Source organism: Mustela putorius, unplaced genomic scaffold (genome assembly GCF_011764305.1).
Source record: "Mustela putorius furo isolate JIRA1106 unplaced genomic scaffold, ASM1176430v1.1 tig00003909_pilon_pilon_pilon, whole genome shotgun sequence".
NCBI classification, from domain to species: Eukaryota; Metazoa; Chordata; class Mammalia; order Carnivora; family Mustelidae; genus Mustela; species Mustela putorius.
In genome coordinates this window covers 16,474,428-16,500,609 of record NW_025422057.1, presented here as the reverse complement: position 1 = coordinate 16,500,609, position 26,182 = coordinate 16,474,428, and the positions used below count along the sequence as shown (strand labels likewise).

Sequence of the window (26,182 nt, the reverse complement as noted above, 5' to 3'; positions counted from 1 at the left end):
TGAATGGTAGTGTACTGGGAACTGTGGAGGCAGGGGCAGGGAGGGCCGGAGGAGTTGGAAATGGGGTTATCAGAGGACAGGAGGAGCCTGCCTGTCAGGGCCAAGCCACCGTGAAAGTGAAGATAGGCTGGGCCTTAAAGCACGGGAACGTGCGCAGAGGCCCCTGGACAGGATGAGTTGGGTCCTGGAGGCACCACTGTAGGTACAAGACCTCCCCGCCCGGCATCTTCCTGCAGGTCCTCCCTGGGGCCCACTTGAGCTGTGAAATCAGAGGCTCCTTTCCCCTCCCTGCTAAAGGAAATAAAAGGCAAAGTAGCAAACATTTCACACCCTCAAATTTCCCCGGGATCTTGCTGGAAACTTCTGCCTCCCTGCAGGGGGTGCGTGGTTGTTTATCCTTCTAATTCCCGAGCCAAGGGGGCAGGAGAAAAGCCTCATTTTTAAAACTTGATAAACTCCCAGTCTTTGAGGCACTTGTTCAGAGGTGCCACGCTTGGTGTTCCGCTTGGTGTCACCTCTGTGCTCCGGCCTTTGTGCTTCTCTGGTGTATTTAGTCACGGCCACTGGCTTCTAATTCTTTCTCCTCCATTGCCACTCAGGTTTCTCCACCAGCTAAGTGTTATGTGTAAACAGATCCCCGTGAAAATATGTGTTCTTTGTATAATTATGAGAAAGATCCAGGTGGCCTATCTTTTCATTTGGAGGTGAAGGGGGTGTTTCAGGAGAAGTGATGCTTTGGAATTAGAGGAAAAGACAAAGATAGCAGACCGTTAGCTCATTCCAAAGAGTATGTTACAAATGAAGCAAAAGCTCTTTCGATCACACCCATTGAGTCAAAGAGAGCCAGGTCTGTCTGGCCACCCCCACCCCGCCGCCCCCACGCCCCCCCCCCGCAAAAAAAAAAAAAAAAAGGAATGTTAAAATATAACCCAAGGAGTTGGCTTTTCCATAAAAGAAATATTTGAATTCTAGGTGATAGAATACCAGATGCCTGTCTCCCAAATGTGTATGTAAACAGTACTCAGGGTTCAGTGCTGTGTTTGAAGGGGTGATGACACCGCAGGGGTGGTCTGGAGGCAGACATCCCCGGTTCCCAGGTTCTAGTCCTGGTCTCCCAATCACTTGTTGAGGGACTAGCAAGTCCTTTGACTTTTCTGAGCCTCAGTTTTGTCCTCTGCATAATGGGGATATGAATACCCGCCCATGGGATTTTCTGTGAGGTTTGAATAAAGTAACTCAGTTTGCTGAACGGAGTGATGAGGAGAAGAAACCAACATCCTTCCCGAGGGGGAGGAATCCTCCCATTGTAAGGTTAACACTGGAAGACTCCAGAAAATGGGAAGTCTCCCAATTCTTCCTCCTCTAATGGTCAAGGAAAGTTAAGACCAGGGAGGTCAAGTGCTCTCTTTACCCACGGTCACCCAGCAAGCCCGGACCCGACACCCAGCTCTAACTTGGGGTCCAGTCCTCCGCCCCTTATTTCGAGCGCCAGTCCTGACCGTGGTGGTACGGAGCTTTCCAGCCACATTAATCCCCCCGCAGCGCGGGTTTTCTCTCCTGCCCAAGTGGGTCAGCAGATTTAATTCTTCATTGAACTTGCTCCCTTTCTGCCTCACTTCAGCCGAGGGATGGACGCGTTCCAGCAGGGCTGGCGATGGGTTTTCTGATAAAGAGGGCCAAGTCCCGTTACAGGAGCAGAGAGCCACGCTTCTGAAACAGGGTCTCGGAGTCTAGAGACTTTGAAGCTCCACACATGCCAGTTGTTTTAGGTCATTGCTCTCCTAGAAGGGAGAAGTGAGCTGGAGGGTTAAAAGAAAACAAGGCGAGTCAATGATCAGGTTTTCATAGTAATGAAAACGTTAAAACACTCTTCTTGGGACACCTGGGTGGCTCTGTCTGTTAAGCGGCTGCCTTCGGCTCAGGTCATGATCTCAGGGTCCTGGGACCGAATCTCGCATCCAGCTCCTGCTTCCCCCTCTGCCTGCTGCTCCCCCTGCTTGTGCTCACTCACACTCTCTCTCTGACATATAAAATTATAAAAAAAAAAAAAAAAACTTTAAAAAATCACTATTCTAGAAGCAAGTCTAGTTATAGAGAAGTACTATAAGGAGCGCCTGGGTGGCTCAGTAGGTTGAGCATCCAACTCTTGGTTTCCACTCAGGTCATGATCTCAGGGTCATGAGATCGAGCCCCCTGTCGGGCTCCAAGCTCAGCAAGAAGTCGGCTTGAGATTCTCTCTGCCTCTCCCTCTGGCCCCTCCCCCCATCTAAAATAAATAATTAAAGTTGTTAAGAAAGGAAGGTGGGGAGGAAGGAAGGAGTACTATGAAACCAAAGCCTCTTGTTTCTCTGGGGCACAGGTGGTCACAAGTAATAGAGGCACAGCGAGGCCTTGCATGTTCAAACCCCAAGCTCGCTGGAGAGCTCAGGGTGTTCTGTCTGGCACGCTTCTGTGCCGGAGAGTCTGCCGTTCCTCTGAAGGCAGAAAGGATAAATGCAATGAGCCTGTCAGAGCGCAGGTGGGTCCTGTTAGCCACTCTAAGTTCTGGAGCCTGTAGCCATAATACAGACATGAGTTTCAGGCTCTTAAAAGGGAATCCTGTCCTTGATCCGCCCCCCCCCGGCTGATTTTTTTTTTTTTCAGTCTTTTATCAATTTTTTTTTCTTTTTTCTGTAGTAGAGAGAGCGAGAGCATGCCTGAGCAGGGGGTGGCGGGGCAGAGAGAGAGGGAGAGAGAGCCCTAGCACAGAGCCCGAGGTGGGGCTCGATCCTACCACCGTGAGATCATGACCTGAGCCGAAATCAAGAGTCGGTCACTTAACCAACGAAGCCACCCGGGTGCCCCTTTATTAATTTTTATTGTCAGAGGTCTCGGTGCTTCCTTGTTTGTGGGGAGGAGGGAAGCGTGCACGTGGATAAGTTTGGGGGAAGGACTGTTTTTCTCTCCAGCCTATTTTAAACCAACTTTGTTTCCCAAAGTAGGTGTATGCTTGCAAATTTGAGTTTCAGAAAAGGACGTACAGAGATGTTTTTCCCTTTGTTCACAGACCTGAGGATGGCAAATGTTTCAGTTTGCCGAGGGGTAGCAGGTGCTGAGCTCCACACCTTCCCCTGGCCGTGACTTTGAACCAGGAAGTTGCGGAGAGCATCGTTAAACCATTTGTTTCATTTCCATGTGTTCACATTTTCCTCATTGCGTTTGGAGGGGTGAGATAGGAAAGGGGTAGGAACTCCTGGATCACTCCCTTTATTCAAGACGATTGAAAAAGGTTTATCTGCCTTATTTGAAAATTAAGGTGTTTTGGCCTGCCTCTGTAGCCTTTTGTTTTAGTATTTGTGTTAATACCTTGAGTACTTTTATAAGGACAAAAATAGCCTAAAGAATTTGAACTCCTATTCGTCACAGAGTCACCTCCTATTTTTGTTCATTTACTTGCATATAATTTCACATACTTTGCCATTTCTGTGTGTGCCGTTCTGCCCCCTTTTGTGGATGGGCACTTTGCATGGGTTCACCCGCCTTTGCATGCTCATCACTTTAACAAGCTGTGTGGCGTGTTATTCTACTGACAGTCTCTGGCTTAGCCGTTCCCCTCTTTCCATGTTTTCACTCTTACAAATGGTGCTGCTGGTTGTATCTTTGTGGACGTTTGGGGGTCCCCCCACCCTTCTGATCTCACGCTCCTAGAAAGTCACTTTTTCTCTAGGGAGCTGTCCCAGAGCGGGGAGCATGCATCAGTGTGGGCCTGGGCATTTCTGCCGGTCAGCAGAGAAGCGGGAGGCCAGTGTGACTTTCCCAGCCCCAGTGTGAATGGTCCCATGGAAAACTCCAGCCTGTAGTTCACTGCTGATTCAGTCACGGGCCTTCAGGGCTGGGCGGGCTGTGCCAGTCTGCTGTCCCCCGCTGAGCCCCGAGCATGTTGAGTTTTTATTATTACAGAGAAGAAGGAAACTCACTGCCCATAGTTGCCGGACGAAGCCTAGTTCTGATGCACAGGGGGGTGCTTCCGGATGGAGATACGAGGTACGACCTTCACTCTTGCCTTTCCTCTCTGCCTTGCTGTGTGCCTTGGTATGTCAGGAGTGTCGGGGATACCCGCCGTTCAGATGTTGAAACCATGAATGAATCATCCCAAAAATATTTAGACAAAGCAGCTACGAAAACCAGAGCTCTAGTTCCGAATGAAACAGCCCTGGGGAAATGTGTGCCTGGTGGTGTGTTTACTTTCCTGCTGATGAATGTCTGCAAACAGATAGAGCTTCTGGGGATCCTATTCATGGAGACGCTTTAGAAAATAAACAGTAGCAGGTTTGCATGTTTCTATCCCCTTCCAAATATAGAAAGGTATAATTCACATCTCGAGCAGCCTAGGGGATCTGTTAAGAGGATAAAACCTGTATTTATCCACTCGGTGATGGGGAAAATTACATTCACACCCAGACTGGATTGTAAAAATTCATTGTGCACTTTCTGAGGTTTTTTACTTCTTCGTAAAGGAGGCAGAGTATTTATATCCTGTAATGTTTTCTGATACAAGTTGCTGTAGGCTCTTCAAGGACGTCTCTTTATATAAACAACCATCAGAGCTTGGTTGTAATTTTTTGCCTCCTGACTTTGTTGAGTTGGCCTTGCACTGTGGAATTTGAGGTTCCAAAATAATGGGTCTCTAACCTAAGAAGTGAGGGTCATCCAGTTTCTTTCTGAGAATCAATGTTGTCTTGATCTTTGTTCCTAGCAGATATTTGAGCTAATCTGAACATGTTTGGGAAGAGAAGAGAACGGTCCTTGCTCATACTAGTAAGGAGAGGCAGCACAGAGAAACGAGAAAGATGGTTAGGAAGCATGGCTGTACATGAACTTCCTATTGCATTTTAGTGCACACTTACAAACACTTGCGAAGTCCTTCAGCCAGCCTGTCCTGGTTAGTGCAGTCTTGCTTCTCTGGCCCTAAGAACAGTGATTTCACAGCCAGATTTATTTTTTTAAATCTGTAGCCAGTTGTGAAACACAGGATCTTTTAAGAGGATTTGGAACTTCTAATTCACTCTTCTGGTTTATCATGAGCCTTGCAATTAATAGCAGGTTTCAAAACAAGAATCCTGTGTTTCTTCTCAGCATGGTAATCTTGGCCAAAGTCTTCAGAAAGTGAAAAAGTTCAAGATAAAAGCTGGGTTTATCAGCAGAGAATTAGCAGAGACAGAGGAGAAGGGGTGAGGGGGTGGAGAGCAGGTAGAACCAGAAATACTAGAATCTGACTTAAAAAAATACCATGGCCAGCTTTAATTTGCTGTGTCTTTGCACGTCTCTCATCTGTCCTTTGCAGGATGAGTGGGATAATGATTTTGAACAGGCTCTGTAAAACATAAAGCATCACACAGACATTAACAATCCTTGTTGCTGGTGACGTAGGGAAATGGGAAGGGGTTCCTGATCCGTTTGCACCGTTGGTCAGATTCAGGGGAAGGGCTCCCTTCCATCGATCTAGTCCTGGAAGCAGCTCCACGCACCCTCCCTTTTGGGGACTGTGCCATAGCCATGCACGCGTGTTCCCTGATCTTCCGCAGAAAAGTCCTCTGAACTCAGGGCAGGGAAAATGGCCACTTTTAGAAGATCTTATCTCTGGGGGAGGATCACCAGCTAAAGAAATGGCTCATCTGGAATCCCTGAAAGCTTCTTAGTGTCCTTCTCGTTCCCCAGCCCCAGGAGAGCCTGCCGTGCTGTGGACTGTTGGCATCTTTCTGCAATGGCTAATTAATGACCACAATCTCTTTGGAGCCCCAGAGGCCTTTGCCCCTGTCCAACAGCAGTTGTTTATCTGAGGATCTGCTTGGCTCCAGCAATTGATTTCCAAACAGACAGTAACTCTTCATGAGTTGCTGGCTCGGGGATTGCAAAGCTTCCTGCCCTGGACTCTCAGTTACTGTGCCACCAAGGCCATCCAGAGGACTCTCCAGACACTGGGCAAATGAGGCAGAAGAGGGGTGGCATTTCCTGGGAGCATTTCGGTTGTGGTGTTCAAGTAATTGCAGCCCACGCCCCTATTCTGTTTGCCTGGCACCCCTAGGAGACCTTGCAGGAAATTGTAAATCACACACAGGACCCTGCAGACAGTCTCGCTGCTGCCGACGGGGCACCATGCACAGGCCGTGCTTCCCAAGGTGTACCTGGTTCGACCTTCTGGCCACGAACCAAAGGTCCTGAAGGCTGTCTCCACATGGGAAGTGGCCTTTGACAGGAGAGGGCCCCTGACTCTTCTGCCCAGCATGGGGCTCAGCAGTGAAATGTCAGAGTCAAGAGGGCCCATGCAGAAGCACCTGGGTGGTTCAGTCAGTTAAGTGTCTGCCTTTGGCTTGGGTCATGATCTCGGGGTCCTGGGATGAACCCCATATCAGGCACCCTGCTCAGCAGGAAGTCTGCTTCTCCTTCTCCCTCTGCCCCTCCCCTCCCCACCATGTGCTCACGCTCTCTCTCTCTTTCTCAAATAAATAAATAAAATCTTTTTTTTAAAAAGGGCCCAAGTGGTAGGAAGACAGGCTAGTGCTGAGGCCCTCACACCTCAGAGGGTGTGGGCATCTCTAGGACGCTCTGATTCTCTAAGTCTAGGACAAGGTCCTGGAATCTGGATCGTTAACAGAGGCAAGAAATGCTGGAATAGGGGAGTTGGTTTTGGACCTGTGACTGAGTTTGGGCTTTCACCCAAGTCTGGCATTGTGTTCTCAGACAAGCTCGTGTCATCTTTTCCTATGGGATGGGGCCAGTACCCTACAGAGTTGTTGGAAAGACCTACGGGGTCATGTGTACAAGGCAGTGAGCCTTCCAAAGTGGTACTTACTGTGACTGTATTTAACAACACCGTTGTTACTGACACAGAAGAGGAGAAAGCTCAGAAGACTGGAGAATAAAGTCACATGTGAAATCACAGTGAAACACAGAATCACGGGGTCTCTTAGGAGCCCTTGGAACGAGTAGCACAAAAAAGTAAGAATCCAGTAATCTTCAAAATAGGCCAGAAAATGAAATCCATTTGCAGCAGGTGATTTTTAACTACTAAATAATCTGTATTTTAACCTTTTCAATAAGTGATTCACATGTACTAAAAAAGAGATACGGTCACGTTCTTCCTCCTTCCTGCTGTCCTCGCCTCTGGCCCCCATCACACGGGCGACCACTCGTTATTCTATACAACAAATACCATTAGTAATAACAATAACATTTGTGCCCTGTCGACTGCTGGCCGCACACCGTCCTAAATGCTTTGTGAATATCAACTTGTTCACAGGCTGTGAAGCAGATGATATAATTTTACCCTTTTTACAAAGGAGGAAGCAAAGCCTAGAGAGGTTAAGTAACTTGCCCGTGATCACTCAGCTACGTGGTAGAACCAGGTTTCAAAGACCAGCCGTCCAGCCCTGGAATTAATGGGTTTATCCATTATGTGACCCTTCAAGAGTCTTTATGCAAATATAAGCGAACATAAAGATACGGTATTTTCCCCTCGTTTTTTTTTCCCCAAAGGGTAGTATACTATTCTCATTGTTCTGCCCCTCTGTTTTCTTTCATGCTTCGTTTGCGTTCTGGAAATCATCCCACCTCAGGACACACGGAACTTCCTTGTGCTTTCTTGCAGGGCTGTGTTATTCGGACTAAAGACCCTCCCCCGCATGGTTCAACCAGGAAGCAGAGGCTGAACTAGATCTTTCCACCTGTCCTTCAGGTCCTGATGGGAGTGGCCTGCTGGACAAAGTCCTGTCTGCCCTCCAGGTCTTTTAACTGAGGCATGCTCTTAAGGTTGACGATTGGAAGTAAGAGCGGTGGGGGGAAAGGGAGAAGACTCGCCAGTCCCACGTGTTTCCAGGTAGCGTGAGGTGTCACACACAAGAGAAATACTCAAGGCAGACCACTGCCCCAGGTGCATGCAGAAGCAGCCACCAGCAGCTGCCCTAAAACAGTTGCCTCTCGGAACTCATTTCTCATCCTAAATGGGAGGCAATACTTCTTTCTCTGCAGCAGCGTTGCAGCCAGAATTAGCAGAATGGAAGTGAAGCCACGGCTCTCGTGGGGTCTTGAAGGGAAAGTGGAACAGAAAGGGCCCTAATCCCCAGGAGAGGGTGCTCAAAAGCCTTGCAACTAGTAGTAGGCGGCAGACTTGGACTCTGATGCTGGAAGAATGTATCTTTTATGTCGTGGACTCTGGTCCACTTTTTTTTTTTTTTCCTGGTGCTTTCTGCATCTTGATCATCATTTCTTCCTTTTGTTTGTCTCTCCAGTTATGTGCTTTAAACTGGTCACAGGCGTTGCTTCCCCAGAGTTAAGCTACAGACAGTGTTTTCCCCAGGCTGGTCCCTCTTAGAAAGACGAGGTCAGAAGCGGCCAGAGTGGATGGAATGGATTGCTCCCTAAGACACATCTGTGGTCTGGGAAGACCTGGGCTTAGCAAAAAGCTCTTTGGGTTAGAAGGAAAAATAAATATTGACTGACTCAAATCCAGAAAGAGGAAGCAAATACTTATCGTTTTGAAAAATGAGAGTTCAAGATAGGGGCAGGCTAGGTAAGGGAATTCCCTCCCTTTTGAAATGTTTACCAGGGATAAGAATCACATTTTGGATTCAATTTTAAGGTACTTTTTGTAGCCATGGAAAGTATTTTCTTTAAAGGGTGTATATCTTTATTCCCCTTTTGTATTCCTTTTTTAAAAAAAGTTTACTTCCCAAATCTATTCTAATAGAAATGGAGTCCTTTTTTGTTTCCTGTAACTTACAGCCAAGCCAGTTTTCTTATAAAAGAGGCTCACCAATTTTGTTTTACTTATCATTGTGGATGGGCTGATGGCAGCAGCGTTAAAATAATCACAATGAGTTTCTTACTTGGATGTTGTTGTACAGTTTGTTTTAGAATAATTCATATTGCAGAAGTAGAGTTTTATCTCTTAAAGACCTCCAGACTGTTAGACTCAGCCCTAGTCTTTGAGTGGTCTTCAGTTAGCTAAAGACCTGTCAAGAGGCAATGAGAAAATGCAGGCAGAATTTCAACAAGGTCCCTCGTAAGCCCTGACCAATGTTAGAGGTTATTATAACCTATAGAATGGGTACAGTGGAGCCGCTTCCACCTCCTTCAGAGGCATAAACTGAAGATTTTATGTGCATGTGAAAGACCACTTACAGATAATTTTCCATATGCACAGAGGACACTGTTGGGATGGGTCATTGTCAGGGAATTCAGAAGTAAATCCTGCTCCCCCGTGCGTGGCATGTCCTTGAACACTGCAGAAGCTCGCTTTGCTGATATGCATCTCCACTGAGCTTTTATGGAGGCTCAGGAGAGGGAGAGGACTCCACGAGAGTATTTCCTGCCCACGAAATTGACGGCGTCATTCCGCGAAGGTCACAGAAGGCTCTGTTTTCCAGGAGAGGAGGTCAGGGCTCTGTGAAGGGTCCTGTGGGCAGATGCCTGTGTCCCAGCCCAGCGCTCATTTGTGCGGCCTCCCTGGGGAAAGAAGCATGAAGCAAGGGCAGGGAGGAAAAATCTGGAGAAGGTGAAGGCTGTTTCTCTTTTAGACATCAGATGATGTCACAGAAGACAGTTGGCCTTAGAGAAGTGGAGGACAGAGTGGGGTTGCCGTTGAGAGACAGCAGTAAGCACTCTGGAGATTGGACCCACAGAGCCACACTGTGACCTGGACCCGGGTAGGAGGGGTGGCAGCAAAGACCACATCCTTCCAGAGGTTCTGAGAAACTACAACAGGCGAGGTTCAGTGATACTCAAGGTGAAAGGCCCACCTTTGTCAGGTAACAAGCTGAGTTTTTATTTTCACTCTACTCCTTCCAACGTTTGATGAGAATCTGGGGGCAGTGGCGGATGAGTCTTCTTACAAATGTTCTGGGGTGTGGGGGCGACTCAAGAGGCTGACATCACCTGAGGCCCACGTGGTGGTCTCAGGGTCTCACTTTGCTCATCTCTGCCTGGCTGACCTTGAACAACCCCTACCGTCCTGTGCACCTGTTTCCATGTCTGTAAAATGAGGGCACAAGACTGGATGCATTCATTCCTAGAATACATCTTTTTAACCTAACTGCCCAGATGAGAACCTCTCATACAGTATTTAACAGAAGCTGCCAGAGTGGGCATGTTTGACTTGTTTTCAACCTTATAGGGAAAGCATTCAGTGTCTCCTCATTAAAGATGATATTATCTGTGAGTTTTTCATAGATGCCCTTTTCAGGTTGAGTTAGATCCAATGGAATCCTAGTTTATTTAGCATTTTTATCATTACAGAGTATTGAATTTTGTCAATTGCTTTTTTTTTTTTTTTGCATCAGTGGAGCTGATTATTTGATTTTTGTCCTTTATCTTTGTCTATTAAAGTGATGGATTACATTAATTGATTTTTGGATGTTAAACTACTTTAATTTCCTGAAATTGGTCACACTTGGTGATGATGAGTAATCCTACTCATAGATCGCCAGATTCGGCTTGCTGATATTTTCTCAAGAATTTTTGACTTTAGGTGCCCAGTTGGCTCAGTCAGTTGGGCATCCAGCTCTTGATTTCAGCTCAGGTTATGACCTCAAGGCCATAAGATTGAGCCCTGCATCAGGCTTCACGCTGAGCATGGAGTCTGCTTAAGATACTCTGCTTCTTGGGGCACGTGGGTGGCTCAGTTGGTTAAGCGTCCGTCTGCCTTCAGCTCAGGTCATGATCCCAGTGTCCTGGGATCAAGTCCCACATCAGGTTCCCTGCTCAGCAGGGAGCTTACTTCTCTCTCTCCCTCTACCATTCCCCCCACGTGTGCTTTTTGGCTCTTTCTGTCAAATAAATAAATAAAATCTTAAAAAAAAAAAAAAAAAGATTCCCCTACCCATTTGTGTGCTGTCTCTCTCTCTCTTAAAAATAAATAAATTAATTAATTAATCTGTACTCATAAGGGATATTGGTCTGTAGTGTATTAAAAAAAAATTTATGGAACAACTTATATACTAGGCACTGTTCTAGATATTGGGGATTCAGGAATTTTTCACAACAGATTAAAAAAAAAAAATCTTTTCTCTCGTGGTGTTTCCATTCCCATGGATGACCAGCACGGCTGCTTTCCACTCACACTTGACATTGTTTTCTGTGTCCTCTCAATGATGCTGCATGTTCCAGCCTCTGTGCCAGACTTTGGTAAACTGGACAGTCGTTGTTAGGAGATAGGAAGGGGATTACTTTCTTTTTTAAGTCGCTGCGCCTTTTTCCCCCTTTTTAACGGCACCGTGTCTAACCGCAGGTAATAGTGTTCTGAGTGTGGGTTCTTTCATTCAATAGTGTCGTTGTGAGACCGGGTCCGCGGTGCCGTGGTTGCTCACTCTCCTCACGCAGTCTCTCCTCGCACGCGTATTCAGCGGCTTGTTCACTGGGAATGGGCGTTTGGGGTCCTCGCGGCTGGGGGGGGGGGGGTCCTTGCTGGACCGCCCCGCTGGGCGCATGCGTACTTGTGTCCTTTCTGCAAACGCGTTTGCTCCACTCTAGGGTGTATTCCCAGGACTGGAGTTGCTCTGTCCTAGGATGTGTTTCAACTCAGTTGGGGTCGATTCTGCCAGTTTTCCCCAATGGAAGTACAACGTCGGTTCCCAGCAGCTACGCGGGAGGGCGGCAGGGGCCGTTCTCGGGGTCACCGGTGCCCTGTCGCTGTGCCGATGGGCGTGTCAGCGCAGCTCCTCGCGCTGCTGCTTTAGCTTTCCTCTCTGCGACAGCTGACGAAACAGAGCAGGAGATCCTGTTCATTTTAAATACGATTTTTTAAACGGAGCCGACTGCCCCCTTGCGCCTGTTCTTACAGAGGTTCCGGCTCTCCTGGGCGCCCCTTCCATGCTCACCGTAGATCAGGAGGCCATTCCTGTCCCCACATCTCCCACAGCCCCTGACTGGCTTTCTGTTTCCCCAGTAAGAAGAAGAAAAATGACCCGGGGAAATCAATCAAGACAGCCCAGGAGCGAGTGCCTACATACCAGTATAACATGAATTTCGAGAAGGTGGGCAAGTGCATCATCATAAACAACAAGAACTTCGACAAAAGGACAGGTCAGTGCTGAGGACCCCGGACTGGCCTCTCCCGTCCCCTTCTGTCATCCTCAGCTTGTATCAGACTATGCGTAGAGAAGGGACGTGCCCTGGGGTGGGGGGGGGGTGGGGGGGTCACTGATGCTACTTACATGTCCAGGAAGAAGGCATGAGGGACATCGGGAACTTCGAGTCTGAGGTCCCACCACATGCATTAGCTGATGTGGGACTTGGACCGAAGGGCTAAGAATCCAGGGCTGTTGTTGGTTTTGACTGAGGCAGAGAGTTGCCATGAAAGGCACACCTTCCGTGCGCAGGCTGAATGACCTTCTCCTTGGAGTTGGATTCTTATCGCAGTTGCACATTTAAACTATGACGCTGGGAGCATGGACACCAGAGCCCAAGAGGCTGGTGCTGAGCACCCGGACGGGAGGTGGCTGGCAGGCCGCTCTCAGCCGGGGATCGCTCACCGTGGCCTTCGTCCCCACAGGAATGGGCGTCCGCAATGGAACAGACAAAGATGCCGAGGCTCTGTTCAAGTGCTTCAGAAACCTGGGTTTTGATGTGGTCGTCCATAATGACTGTTCTTGTGCGAAGATGCAGGACCTGCTGAAGCAAGGTGCGTGCCTGCCTCCTCCCCGCTCCCCGCCCGCCTCCTCCCTGTCCGGGAAAGGGGCAGCCTGCCAGGGGTCTCGGGAGGGCAGCTTGGCACACAGTGATCTCAGCCCTGGGAGCCTTTCCTTCCTCTGGGCTGCTCCGGGCCAGGCTGAGACCTTTTCAGGAAACTGCAGTCGCTCCCCAAACAGATGAAATCCGCAAGTAGGACAGCAAGGGATACATTTGGTATCTATAGAACAGTCTCGATTTCCAAAAGCTAATTCATAGGGAAGGAACAAGTCAGTATCTTTCTGTCCAGAATGGAGTGAAAGTGTCTGCTTTTCCCTGGTGGCAGGGAGAGATTAATCATCTCCCTATATTTCAGATGTTTATGTTTTAAACAGACTTTGCAGAGATGGGAACTAAGGCACAAAATGGCAGCGTCACTTGCCCGGTGTCGCAGACCTAACAGAGACGAGGGCTGTGCCCATTCAGCACCCCACTGCCCCCATGCTGCCTCCCAGCAGACGCCTGAACCCCTCCCACACAGCGGGGCACACCTCAAGAGGCAGTCCCCTCTAGGTTTCAGACCGTGTGAGAATTCTAAAACTCTCCCTGTCTCTAACTTCGTTCCGCTGGGCTTCCTTCCCTCCAGAGAGGTGCTTCTTCCCCTGCACACCTGTCTGACAGTCGGTGGCCCCTGCCAGGCTGGGAGGGAGAACCCTTTGGAGGTCCCACTAAGGACTTACATCTTAATCTTTCCATCCTCAAACTGCTTGCTCGCAGCCTCTGAAGAGGACCACAGAAATTCTGCTTGCTTCGCCTGCATCTTGCTAAGCCACGGAGAGGAGAATTTAATTTATGGGACAGATGGCGTGACAGCAATAAAGGACTTGACGGCCCATTTTAGGGGGGACAGATGCAGAAGCCTTCTAGAGAAACCCAAACTCTTCTTCATTCAGGTAATCCCTTTTCAAAGCCGGTGCCGTTAAAAGAGGAAAAGATGGTGATGACAGAGTGACGGGTTCTAGCACTTTTACAGATATATGCGCTGTTTCAGTTGAGATTTGCAAATCTAGGATTCATTTCTCTACCCTGCTGTGCTTGGCACCTCTGTTTGCATCAGATCAGGGCTTGTGAGGGTTTCTTTAAGACACTGCGATATTTTCATTTGCTTTGCTTGCTAATTTGACACAAGCTTTATTCATTGTGTATTTCTGTATCGAATGTTTATTGAGCCACTAGGGCACACCGAGTGGATCCCTAGGCACCGGGACGCAGCCATGAAGAGCTCAAATGTCCCTATTCCTGACTCCAGGAAGTGATCTCTGCTTTGGTACTTAGGCTTGCCGGGGGACAGAGCTCGATGATGGGGTCCAGGCCGACTCGGGGCCGATCAATGACACAGATGCCAATCCTCGATATAAGATCCCAGTTGAAGCCGACTTCCTCTTCGCCTATTCTACAGTTCCAGGTATCAGGTCCATTCCCTGTGAACTAGGCAGGGGCACTCCACCATCAGAATGGAGGGTGGCGGCTGTATGGGTTTCCTGTTGCTGCAGTGATAAATTACCCGAAACACAGTGGCTTCAGACCTTACAAGCCTATTATCTTACAGTTCTGAAGGCCAGAATTGCAAATGGGTTGGCAGAGTGACGAGAATCCCAGAAGGAATATTCTGGAGGCTCTAGGGGGGATATCCACATCTGTGCCTTTTCCAGCATGTTAGAATTCCCTGACAACTTGTCCCCTGCCTCCTGCTTCAAAGCCAGCAACCTCACATCTCTGTGACTCTTCTCTGCTGCAAATTCCTCTCTTGAGGCTTGGATTAGAAAGTAGCTCTCCACCCCCGACACCCCCCAGCGCCAAGGGCAGGGAGGAGTTCCAGGGTGCTTCTCGAGCATTTCCTTTGGAACATTCCATGTGCCCATTTGTCTCCTGCACACTTAGGGGTTTCATATTTATCTGTGCAAGAACACTTACGCTGGGCATTTTCATGCAGCCTTCTAAACCCAAGATGTTTGCTCTCCACGCACACAGCATAATTCTCACGGGGAACTTGCATGCAGAGAAGAGTAGTGGGGCAGCGGCCAGCTCAGCTGATTTGATCGTCTCCTTTCTGTTTTGTTGAAGGCTATTACTCATGGAGGAACCCAGGAAGTGGGTCTTGGTTTGTACAAGCCCTCTGCTCCACCCTGAACGAGCATGGCAAGAGCCTGGAGATCTTGCATATCCTCACCAGGGTGAACAACAGGGTGGCCAGGCACTTCGAGTCCCAGTCTGATGACCCCCACTTCCATGAGAAGAAGCAGATCCCGTGTGTGGTCTCCATGCTCACCAAGGAACTCTACTTCTGAAAAAATAACCATTTCAGGGATGCATTCAAGCGGAAAAGCTATGGATCATTTGTTGATGAGTCTTTTCTTTTTTTTTTTAATGGTCTATCCCTGGAAATTCTAAAGGATTTTAATTCAGGAAGAAAACTTTCTGGTGCTGTCTTATTACATTTTTACTGTTTTTGGAGATTTTTTTATTTTTTACAATGTTACCCATTCGATGGCTTTGTCATTTCTTCTGAAGACTCGTTTTCTGTTCATGTCTTTCTCCTTGTTGTCCCACTTAGTACATACAACAGAAACAACCTCTACAGACTCTTTGCTGTGTCCACCATGATTGTGTTGACACGGCCGACAGGGTCCACCTGGCCCAGAGCATTCCAGTGCTTGGAAAAAAGCAGGCTGTCTTCACCTGTGTTGCAGAAAGTGGGTATTGAGTGTGATTTGAGTGATTTTTCACTGGCTTAGGACAGATTCTCAGGCAAAACTTCCCAGATAAAGCGGGGGTGTGATAGGGGGCCGCGGGGTGGCATGTTCGTGATTCTAACATGTATCAGATAGAAAACAAACCGTTTTAGGTATTTCAATAAAAGGAATTTAACAGAGGAAATTGACCTACAAAAATAGTAAAAGAGAAGCCAAATAAAAGGAATCTCTGACCACCTAGGACTATGAAAAGGTGTGGTCCCCTCGATCCAGAAACTGGGGTAGCCCACAGGAGCCGGAAGGGTCATGGGGGCTGCCTGGTGAGAGCTGAGATCTCCAAGAATTGGGAATCGGAGCCATGGCAGAGACAAAGCTCTGGCCTGAGATGAGGCAAGACCAGCTGGGTCAGATATGAAGAGATACCCTGCCTTCATCTCTCCTGCCGTTGAGTCTTCCTTCTGTGCCTTACCTGGAAGCCAGCTGCAAGGGCCCTGGGAAATGTGATTTCCTGCAAATACAGAGCACAGCAAAGCCTAGGGAGACAGAGCAGGAACAAGGAATGCATATCAGAACGGCCCGTAAGATGAATAGAAGTATCCTGTTCCCTGATGTGCAACAATTCCTCCCTTCGATTTATTCATGGAATTGCCAGATCATCTCCGTATTGCCTACTATGTGCAAAATAATCTTTTTTTAGCTTTGAAATCTACCTGGAATTTTTTAGGTTATTCCAATCCTTATTCTGAGTTAAATTTTTTTGTTGCCTCTAATTCTCTGTAGGGGAAAAGTTTATGGCAAAGATTTTTGCACTTTGTTTTCAAGGTTACCTTTTGAATTTTTGACAATTCTATTCTGACCCAATAACTGGTTAACACACAGATATTCATATTTATTGATTAAAATCTGGTTGCTTAATTCCTAACCTGCTCAGTTTGCTTTCCTTCTAAAGTTTTTTATAGCAGTGGAAAAATGGAAAAACATGGTAAGAATCAACCCCACTGACTTCACCTCCACACAAAATATAATTCATGTCTCTTTTGAAGCTGGAACACGAATACAGCAATAAGTCCCTTTGGAAGCTGAAATTCTTCACATAAAGGGTTAACTAGAAAGCTATTTGCCATGGGCTACCATTTATTAATTTGGCAATAAAATCAGAGCAAGTAGAAGTTATCTTGTTTCAATAAGAAAACTAATTTAGGGCCAGTTTATTCAATCTGTCCCTGGTTTCCTGCCATCTACAATACACCAAATGTACAAAATTTAAGTGCAGATCATGAATCAAGAATCAACAAGCATCCTCCCCACCGTTCTCAGAATTCACCAGCCATTCTTTGGAAATCAGACTATCCTACCAAAGGAACCTCTTGTAGAAATAAATGGGCTTAAGAGCATTGTAACTGAAAGTAGAAATTACAGCATTCTAGTTCTTCCCCTTATAAGATTCATTAAAGATCCCAAGTGTCAGGGTTTAGGGTTCCGTTAAAAATTCTCTGAGTGATCATAGGTACTAAGCTCACAAATAATGAATATTCCTTCATGTCCTTTAGACCAGAGGTAGAAAGGGCTGTTAAGAAAGAGCCTTCCCCCTCAAACACTTCGTTGGGCAGACACCCTTGTTAATCAAGATCAGAGATCCTATTTCAAGTTGGGTATATAGTCAGTCAACACCTCCATTCTTAAACTTTCTGATCTTCCTATAAACCAGAATTCTGATAAGAACGCAATCCTGGTGAACACACATTCCTAGTTCCCGTTATGTACAACCCACCTGCCCCTTGCAGGGGTAATAGACAGAGCCTCATCTTGGCTCCCAAGGAAGCCAGTGGCCTGTGCTCTCCTCACTGGCATCATGGGCTCAAATCTGGGCTTCTCTTTGTTTTTTCTCAAGGTGCCATTAGCCTATTTTAAGTGTTAACTGTTAATACATTCACAGTTAGCTTTAAGCTCTGTCCTGGGCCTTTTTTCTGAGCGAATTTCCATAAACCAGCTAAGTCTATTGTGTTTATGAATTGCCCAAAATAGGTCTCAAAGTGCTGGAGTTCAGTGGTTTAAAACCTCCAGGAAAGGAAGGCCCCTCTGGGAGAAGGAAGATTATGTCCTCTGGAAGGGCACAGGCCCTACGTGACAAATCCTCTATTTTGTCCAGTCTTGCAGCCCATCGCCTGAAAATCTTGGCACCAGCTGCTCTGGGAACCAAAGACTGCCTTTAGACTCTGGAGGAGCAGATGTCTCCCTCCTAGCCTTTCATCTTCCATGCCCCTTTCCAGCAAATATCAGGCCAAGGGAGAAGCTGTAATGATCACCAGGTTCAAGTAAGAGTTCATCGTGTCATTAGCCAGGAGACAAGGAGCTTCAGCCCAGGTATCTCTAATTTCTGAAGGAATGGGATCCTTAACAGTTCTTCAAAGACACATAGATCAGAAGTTCGTTGACAGTTTGTCTTGTAGATAGGTCACTCAGTCTTGCAGCATGGAGTGTGTGAGTGTGTGCACAGTGACGTCAGCATCCCCGGGGAGCTTGTCAGAAATGCGGGGTCTTGGGCCCCGCCCCACACCTGCTCAACACGAATCTGCCCTGTAACCAGGTCCCCAGGGGGATCCAGGTGCATCTTAAGGTCTGAAAAGCTCAGTTTGGAGGGCAAAACTCCCTTGTTTGTACATTGCTGCTCGCCCTTTGCACTTCTGAATGTGGAACCACTAATACAGAATAGTCCTACAAGGAATTAGGGAAAAAACAGGTATATTGTCTTCTGTGTCTTCCACAGAAGACACCTGTTTAAGCACCTCTTAACCTTAATATCTTCTCATGAAATGACATGTTGCCCTTGATTTACATGGTAGATGTTTTATGCCCGTCTGCATTTTAAATGAGCCTTCTGTGGGGTGCCTGGGTGGCTCAGTGGGTTAATGCCTCTGCCTTCGGCTAAGGTCATGATCCCAGGGTCCTGGGATCGAGCCGCGCCGAGCAGAGAGCCCGCTTCCACCTCTCTCTCTCTCCGCCTGTCTCTCTGCCTGCTTGTGATCTCTGTCTGTCAAATAAATAAATAAATCTTAAAAAAAAAAAAAAAAAAAAAGAGCCTTCTGAGCCACAAAATAGGATTGCTTCTCTGTTCTCAAAGTGTCTTCTTCTTCTTCTTTTTTTTTTTTTTAAGATTTTATTTATTTACTTGACTGAGAGAAAGCAGAAGCAGGGAGAGTGGCAGGCAGAGGGAGAAGCAGGCTCCTAGCTGAGCAAGGACCCCGATGCGGGACTTGATCCCAGCACCTTGGGATCATGACCTGAGCCAAAGGCAGCCACTTAACCGACTGAGCCACTCAGGCGTCCCTCAAAGTGTCTTCAGATGTGAATTGCAGCCTTTCAATTGTCTGCATAGATAGAAAGGGATTATGGGAGCCAATGCTTGCATGTTTTCGTTGGTTCAGGAGCTACTGGGCATTGAAGCCTCAGAGCTTGGCTCTTCCCACCCATCCTCAGAGCCCCAGGGGACACCAAGAGAATTTTACTTCTCCCTGCCACTGTGCCCTCAGGACATACATAGATCACCCTCTGCTAAACCTCAGAGCTTTGTTTGAGATCAGATGGCAAGTTATTCTTTTTCCTTCATAATTAACACAAACACACCGATCTTGGAAGGCCCCGGCTACCCCCACAGGACTGATGTGGGCATGGCAACCCCAGTAGCTTGCAGGCTAATGCATGAACAGCCATTAAAAATTACTTGGCCCCATAGGGCGCCTGGGTGGCTCAGTGGGTTAAAGCCTCTGCCTTCGGCTCAGGTCATGATCCTGGGGTTCTGGGATCGAGCCCCGCATCAGGCTTTCTGCTCAGCGGGGAGCCTGCTTCCCCCACCTCTCTTTGCTGCCTCTCTGCCTACTTGTGATCTTTGTCTGTCAAATAAATAAATAAAATCTTTTTAAAAAAATTACTTGGCCCACCGTCAAAAACACACAAGACAGATCTGATGAGTTGGCTTTGCCATGAGTTTTGATTTATAAGGCACTATAAACATGTATGGCAAGTTTCTGATAAGTGTGTTTTAAGCATTTAAACCCAAATCATGTCGAAGATTTAGATTTAGGGCACATTGTGTTATAGCTACGGATAGATACACAAGGCTGACCACTTCTTGGGTTTTGATGGTCTGACCAAAGTAGATGGCATGAGGTTCAGGGAGAATTTGGGAAAGAGAGGGAAGTATAAACAGTCTGAGAGGTTTGGTGTAAATTGCTGGTCCCGGATTAAGTGGGTTGAGCATATCTCAGCCAACACAGCACAGTTAACAAAGGTGTCTTAACCATTAGTGTTTTGAAATCTGGCTCTGAGTCCCATTGGAGTTCTAATCTTAGTTCTGCCATTTGACCACTTAATATGGACATGACCTTGGGCAGTCCTGCTATTTCCTCCTCTACAAAGGAGGGTAGTAACATCGTGGAGGTTAAATGAGATGATATATGCGAAGAGCTTGTTAGCACAATGCCTGCCACAATACACTCAATAAAAAGGTGGGTGTCACAGATGACAATGAGGACAATGACATGAAGCTTATAGAAGAGCAAGAAAGGAATATATACCACTGGACCCTCTCCTCACTCTTTCTGCCTCGAGGACTGTGTCTTTGATCGTGTCTTCCAGTCTGTGCCCCTCCCAAGTGAGATCTCCCAGAAGTGCTCTGATGACGCCAAAGATGGATTAATGCAGCAACCACTGAGAGAGTCCCAACTAAATTGGATTGGTTGGATTAGGGGTGGGGCTAAAAAGATGACCCCGAAATGGAGCTTTCCCCAGAGGAGGTGAACAAATCACTCCAGTAAAATAGTGGTTGCAGAGGAACTTTGCATACATTGCTCCAGAATGCAGATGAGGGGGTGTCCCTCCACTGGAGGATCGAGGGAGGAGCTTCCGGGGGAAATATCTAATCCCCTTTCAGGTTAGCCACCCAAGGAAGGCTGAGAGGAGGCAGTACAGAAGGGAAAATTAAGGTCAGGGGTAGAAGCTGACATTTTTACTTAAGAGATTCGCAAGTGCTGGGTACCTACCTGAGGATCCCAGGGGATCTGTGCATGAAGCAGAACCCTGCACCCAGTATTCCTGGGATGGAAACCTGGAATCTGCTCACTTAATGACCTGCCTGGATATTCTGATGCAGGTGCGTTAAACTGCTATCAAAAGGCTGCCTTGCTGATCAGCTCGAGGCCTAAATTAAGCAGCTGGAGAAAAACCAGCAAAGGGCCAGCAATGCACTGACTATTCGCACACTTGGTTATTCACAGTCTTATCAGCTCAGGCTGCTGTAACAGCACCATGAAGTCGGCAGCTTAAGCAACAAACAAATGTTTCTCACAGTCCTGGATGTTGGGAAGTCCAACATCAAGGCACTGGCAGATTCCATGTCTGGTGAGGGTCAGCTTCCTGGATCATAGATGTCACCGTTTTGCTGTATTCTCACTTGAATACAGCAGAGAGGGGAAGGAGCTTTGGGGGGTTGAGAGGTCTCTTATGAGGGCATGAGTCCATTCATGAGGACTCCACCCTCATGATCTAATCACCTCCCAAAGGCCCCACCTTCACATATCATCATATTTAGGAACTAGGATTCCAACACAAGAATCTTAGGGGGACACAAACTAACACCTGGCTAGCCATCTTACCCCAAGATTGAATGGCAAAGGATCAAAGGCGCTGATGTGCTCAGGTCTCAAGAACACTGGCCCAGGAACTTCAGAGGCTCTCCATGACCTTCAAGGCCATGGCCACTTGTGAGGCAGCCCACTAGTTGCAAGGAAGGAACAGAAAGCACACAGCTTGCAGTGAATAGGGCCAGGTGCCCTCCTTCCCCAGCTGGTGTCAGCAGGCCCACTTCTTTCCTCTTCCTCTCCAATCACTTAGGCAATCATTTCTAAACAAGATGGGCCACTCATGTTTTTCCTTCCTCTGGTACTTTGTGGATATCACAATGCAAAACACTCCCTTTGACAGCATAACTAACATGTTTAATTCCGTCTACATCACCTTTCATAATTAGTATTAACGGGATTAATGTTAAGTAGGGAAGGGAAAAAATAATTTTCAAGTGAATGTTTTTTATACTAGGGTAAAGGGCTAACTCTTAAAAGCTTAGGAAAATCAGCTTTTGCAAATTATCCTTTCTGAAGCTTCCAGCTGTATTAAATGCTGACAGTTTTTAAGCACTGAGATGAAAGAGACAAATCCTTTTTCTTTTGTGTTGCTAATTACAATTTTGCTTAGCCTGATGAAGCCTGCTTTCCTCTTGAGACATTTGCCAGCGTACATTAATTACACAAATATTTACAGACTGCTAAAGGACAGGGACAGCTTATACCCAAAAAGATATGGAACTCTCAAAAAAAGCCTCTCTGACACATTGCATTTGTGGCCAGCTCCCCAGAATCCATGTAAACTATCTGCCCCTTAGTCTCAGCAAACGTGTTTAAAGAACATTGTCCCTGGGTTGATTTAGTGTTTGCTTGGCTGGCAATGGCCGCCAAGGTCTTTCTTCAAAAGCCTTCTTTTTCTCATGGTTAAAAATAAGTTTCCAAAAATGTATATTCATCTTATGGATTGCTATACTGTCAACACTTAATCTCTCAGGCCACCCACATGGCACGGAAGAGGTCTATCCAGGGGTGGTTCCAAATGCCAGGAGTTTGAGGACAAGCTAGAAGATTTGACTAGCAACTCCACAAGGCTCTGAGACCCACCTTGTTTTCCTAGAACGCCAGTCAAGAACCAGGGCTCTGGAGTCAGACAGCCCCGTTCAACTCTAGCTTTGGCAACTTCCAAGTGGCATAACCTCTCCACCTCCATAAACCTTGTTTTTCCATCTTAAAAGGGAAAGAGTCCTGTGTAGGTACCTAGGAAATAGCACCAACCTCCAGGAGCCATGTAAGGAGTAAATGAAAGAATGAAGGCAGAGTGTTTAGCACATGCCCAGCACACAGAAAGGACTGGATAAATGTTTGATTATGTTTTGGGTTTTTTTTTTTTTTAAAGATTTTATTTATTTATTTGGCAGAGAGAGATCACAAGCAGGCAGAGAGGCAGGCAGAGAGAGAGGTGGAAGCAGGCTCCCGGCTGAGCAGGGAGCCGGATGTGGGGCTCGATCCCAGGACCCTGGGACCATGACCTGAGCCGAAGACAGAGGCTTAACCCACTGAGCCACCCAGGCGCCCCGATTATGTTTTTTAAACAGCCTGAACTTATAAATAATTTAGGCCACAGGAGAAAGGAAGTGGGGGATGGGAAAGGAAGTACAAGTAGATTCTAATATCCAGAGGAGGCTCTTTCTGAGGAGAATGGCTGCCGCTACAGAAGGGAGGAGGAACGTGGGCAGGAGCTCAAGCTGACGAGTTGCTAGGAGATCACAGGAAGGAGAGAGAATGGCAGAGCCACCAGCCCAAGCTTCAGGAGAGGAATGGGCACTCAGTGCACAGATGCCCGATAAGATACAGGGTGCCCAGTTACGTGAGACTCTCAGAGCAATTGGTTTTAGTGTATGTCCCAAATCCTGCATGGAACAGACTTACATTAAAAAAATCATTGTTGGGGCACCTGAGTGGCTTAGTCGTTAAGTGTCTGCCTTTGGCTCAGGTCATGATGCCAGCGTTCTGGGATCGAGCCCCACATCTGGTTCCCCACTCAGCGGGGAGCCTGCTTCTTCCTCTTCCACTTTCCCTGCTTGTGTTCCCTCTCTCTCTGTCTCTCTGTATCAAATGAATAAATAAAATCTTTAAAAAAAAATCATGGTTTCCCTGGAATTTTGATTTAACCCGGCATCCTGTTTTTGAGAGGTTTCGTTGTTTTCGTTTGTTTTGCTCTGTGTTGTTTGTCATCCTTGTTTTGGTTTTCTCTGTTGCTTTGCTTGTTTGCTTGTTTGTTTGTTTGTTTGCTCATGGCAGCCACTCTGGCCCGAACTGCAGACAGCGGCTCCCCCCAGCCCCAAATTCCCATCTCCCGGGGAAGTGGGGGGGAGGAGTCAGAGAAGTCATGTGTGCGGAATGGCTGTGCAAACTCCGCAGAGCTATCAAATAGAGTAAGGAGACATTTCCTTTGGTGGGTGTCATTATGAAAACTCTGACTCATCAAGCAAAAGCCAGGTCTTTGTAAATTTAAGGAGACATATGGAAAATTCCAAGGAGTTGGGGGAGGTTATTCAGAAGGGGAGGTGCTAAGACCTCAATGATAAGGACTAGATATGCTGATTCTTAGCTGTGGTTGCAACTGAGAATCACATGGAGAGCTTCTCCAGTCCCCAAGCAGCCCCAGACCTACTAAGCCAGGACACTGAGAGTGGGACCAGGAATCCGTGTTGTTAAACCCCTCCATGTGATTCCAATTTGCAGCCAACCTTGCAAAGTAGTAGTCGAATAACCTGTGAAAGGGAAGTTCAACGGGTTCGAAAACTTGGTTCCTAGGGAGGGTGCTAAGGGACGGTGACACCCTGTAGTGTGACCTTCCCCAAGAAGGGAAAGGGGATCAAAGAAAAAAAGAGAGGAGGGAATTTGTAAGATAGGTACATTCCATCTGCTTAAAAAAGAAAAACAAACATTATAAGCACTTTAAAATAAGTACCAAGAACAAATGAGAATGGCTACTTTTAAAACCAGGAGATTTGGATGTGAGCAAAAAGCAGGGGGTGAGATAAGAAAAGCAAGTGAGAATTTTCTGTAATTAACCCACCAGCACCCACCAGCACATCCATTGGGAACAGCGGTCCCTCTCATTCAAGAGGGCAAAATGATCCATTTGTGATTGAAAAGGGCTGTGTTGGAGGATTTGTACTTTCCATGAAATCACAGATGGCTCGTAATTTTTCCTCTAACTTCTTACAGGACTTGTGGTAGCTGAGGACCAATTTCCCTCTCAGGCATAAAGATTTAGAAGGTGTGGGCGGTTATGTAAAAATGTAGGAATTCTTGTGCTGAGTAAGTCACACCTACAGGAGAAGTCAGCACTTGTCTTTGACTAACTAACCATGACAGTCACCTACCAGGAAATAACTTTTTATATATACATACATTTTCAATCATCAACTATTCATTGAACTACGTGCTAAGCACTGTTCCTGGCATTGGGGATAGAACAGGTAACAAAAAAGTCTCAGTCCTCATGGAATTTATATTTTAGTAGAAAATACAGATAGTTCATATACTTCCATACAGTGAGAAATGTTATAAAGAAAGATAGATTAGGGGACTCTCAGGAAGCTCAGTCAGTTAAGCATTTGCCTTTGGCACAGGTCATGATCCCAGGGTCCTCAGATTGAGTCCCACATTGGGCTCCTTGCTTAGCTGGAGCATGCTTCTCCCTCTACCTGCTGCTCCCCCTGCTTGTTTCTCTCTCTGACAAATTAATAAAACTTAAAAAAAAAAAAAAGAAAGAAAGAAAGAAAGAAAAATCAGGATAAGGAGAAATGGGAGAAGGGAAAGTTAAGTTAAGTTAGGTAGAAGCCTGGGAAAGCCTTTTCAATGCCTACATCTGAGCAGAAACTTGAGTAGAGTGGTGGGGGAGGGGGGTGCACCATGTGGATTTGTGGAAAAGGATGGTTCTAAGCAGAGCAAGTAGCAAGTGCAAAGGCCCTGAGGCAGCTACCACCTGGCCCTGTTTAAGAAACATCATGAAAGCAAGTGCTACAGAGCGGGGTGCTGGGCAATAAGGATGAAAGGCAGGCAGGGCCAGATCATGTAGGGCTTTCAGCCATGGTGAGCACCTTGGATTTTATGCTAAAGCAACTGGAAATCATTGGAGGGATTTGAGCCAAAGTAATAGGATCTGACGAACTCCTATAAAAGACACTATGAAGACTGGATTAAAGAGAGAAGGAACAGAAACAGGGAGCCCAGGTAGGAAGCTGTTGCTGTAGGTTGCTTGGTAGGGTGATGGCAGGCTGGAGTGGCCATGACATTGTAATAGTGGTCAGGTTTGGGCTTTATTTAAGAGGTAGAGCCAGAAGGATGTGCTGGTAGATTTGAAATGGGATTGTAAGAAAAATCTAGAAATATAGGATGGCTCCCATGTTTATGGCACAAGCAGGTAGATAAATGGTGCCATTTCCTGAAACCAGGAACATGTTTGGTGGAAGGGATGAAATTGGTGAAATGAACATTTCTATTTTGCACAAGTTGTGTGAGTTATCGACCAGACACCTGAAGTAGACCCGTCCATTAACCCAGCTGATATCCATTCTCCTTGTATTTGTTTCCAATTGCTGCTGTAACCAATGAGCACGAAGTTCGTGGCTTAAAACAACACTAATTTATTCTCTTAGAGTTCTAGAGGTCAAAAATCGGAAATCAAGGTCTTAGCAGAGCTGTGTTCCTTTTGAAGACTTAAGGGGAGAATCTATATCCTGGCTTTTGCCAACTCCTAGAGTCTGCCCACATTCCTTTCTCCTTGGCCCCTTTCTCTATCTTCAACCCGGCAATATAGAATCTTCTTTTTCCTGTGACCAAATACCTCCCTCTTATAAGGACCCCTGTGGTCACATCAGGTCCACCTGGCTGAGGCAGGATAACCTTCCCATCTCAAGGTCCCTAGCTTACTCACGTCTGCCTGTAAGGTACTATAAGATAATATATTCATAGGTTCCAGGGATTAGGATGTGGACATCTTTGGGGCAGGTCATTATTTAGCCTGTCATGACTTTCTTATCCTCAGAAACATGACTGAGGTCAAAAGAGCAATGTGTCTAACCAAAACACCACATTTCACAGACCTATTTGCACATAAAGGGAACTAGAGCATCCTACCAAAGGAAACTAGCACAC

General features: G+C 46.8%; 1 protein-coding gene across 3 annotated transcripts in view; it reads left to right on the top strand.

Moving 5' to 3' along the window:
• Nucleotides 1-16,317, top strand: part of CASP7 (caspase 7) — a 29,599-nt gene extending 13,282 nt beyond the window's left edge. For 2 of the 3 annotated variants that reach the window (XM_004763830.3, XM_045068468.1), the window contains exons 3-7: nucleotides 11,921-12,057; nucleotides 12,527-12,655; nucleotides 13,420-13,595; nucleotides 13,978-14,107; nucleotides 14,767-16,317. In XM_004763830.3, the coding sequence (XP_004763887.1) occupies nucleotides 11,921-12,057; nucleotides 12,527-12,655; nucleotides 13,420-13,595; nucleotides 13,978-14,107; nucleotides 14,767-14,990 (796 nt within the window). In that variant the 3' untranslated portion in view covers nucleotides 14,991-16,317. Of the gene's footprint in view, nucleotides 1-3,914; nucleotides 4,024-11,920; nucleotides 12,058-12,526; nucleotides 12,656-13,419; nucleotides 13,596-13,977; nucleotides 14,108-14,766 lie in introns of those variants that run through there. The other variant, XM_045068469.1, reaches the window with a different exon arrangement.
• The last annotated feature ends 9,865 nt before the right edge of the window (nucleotides 16,318-26,182 follow it).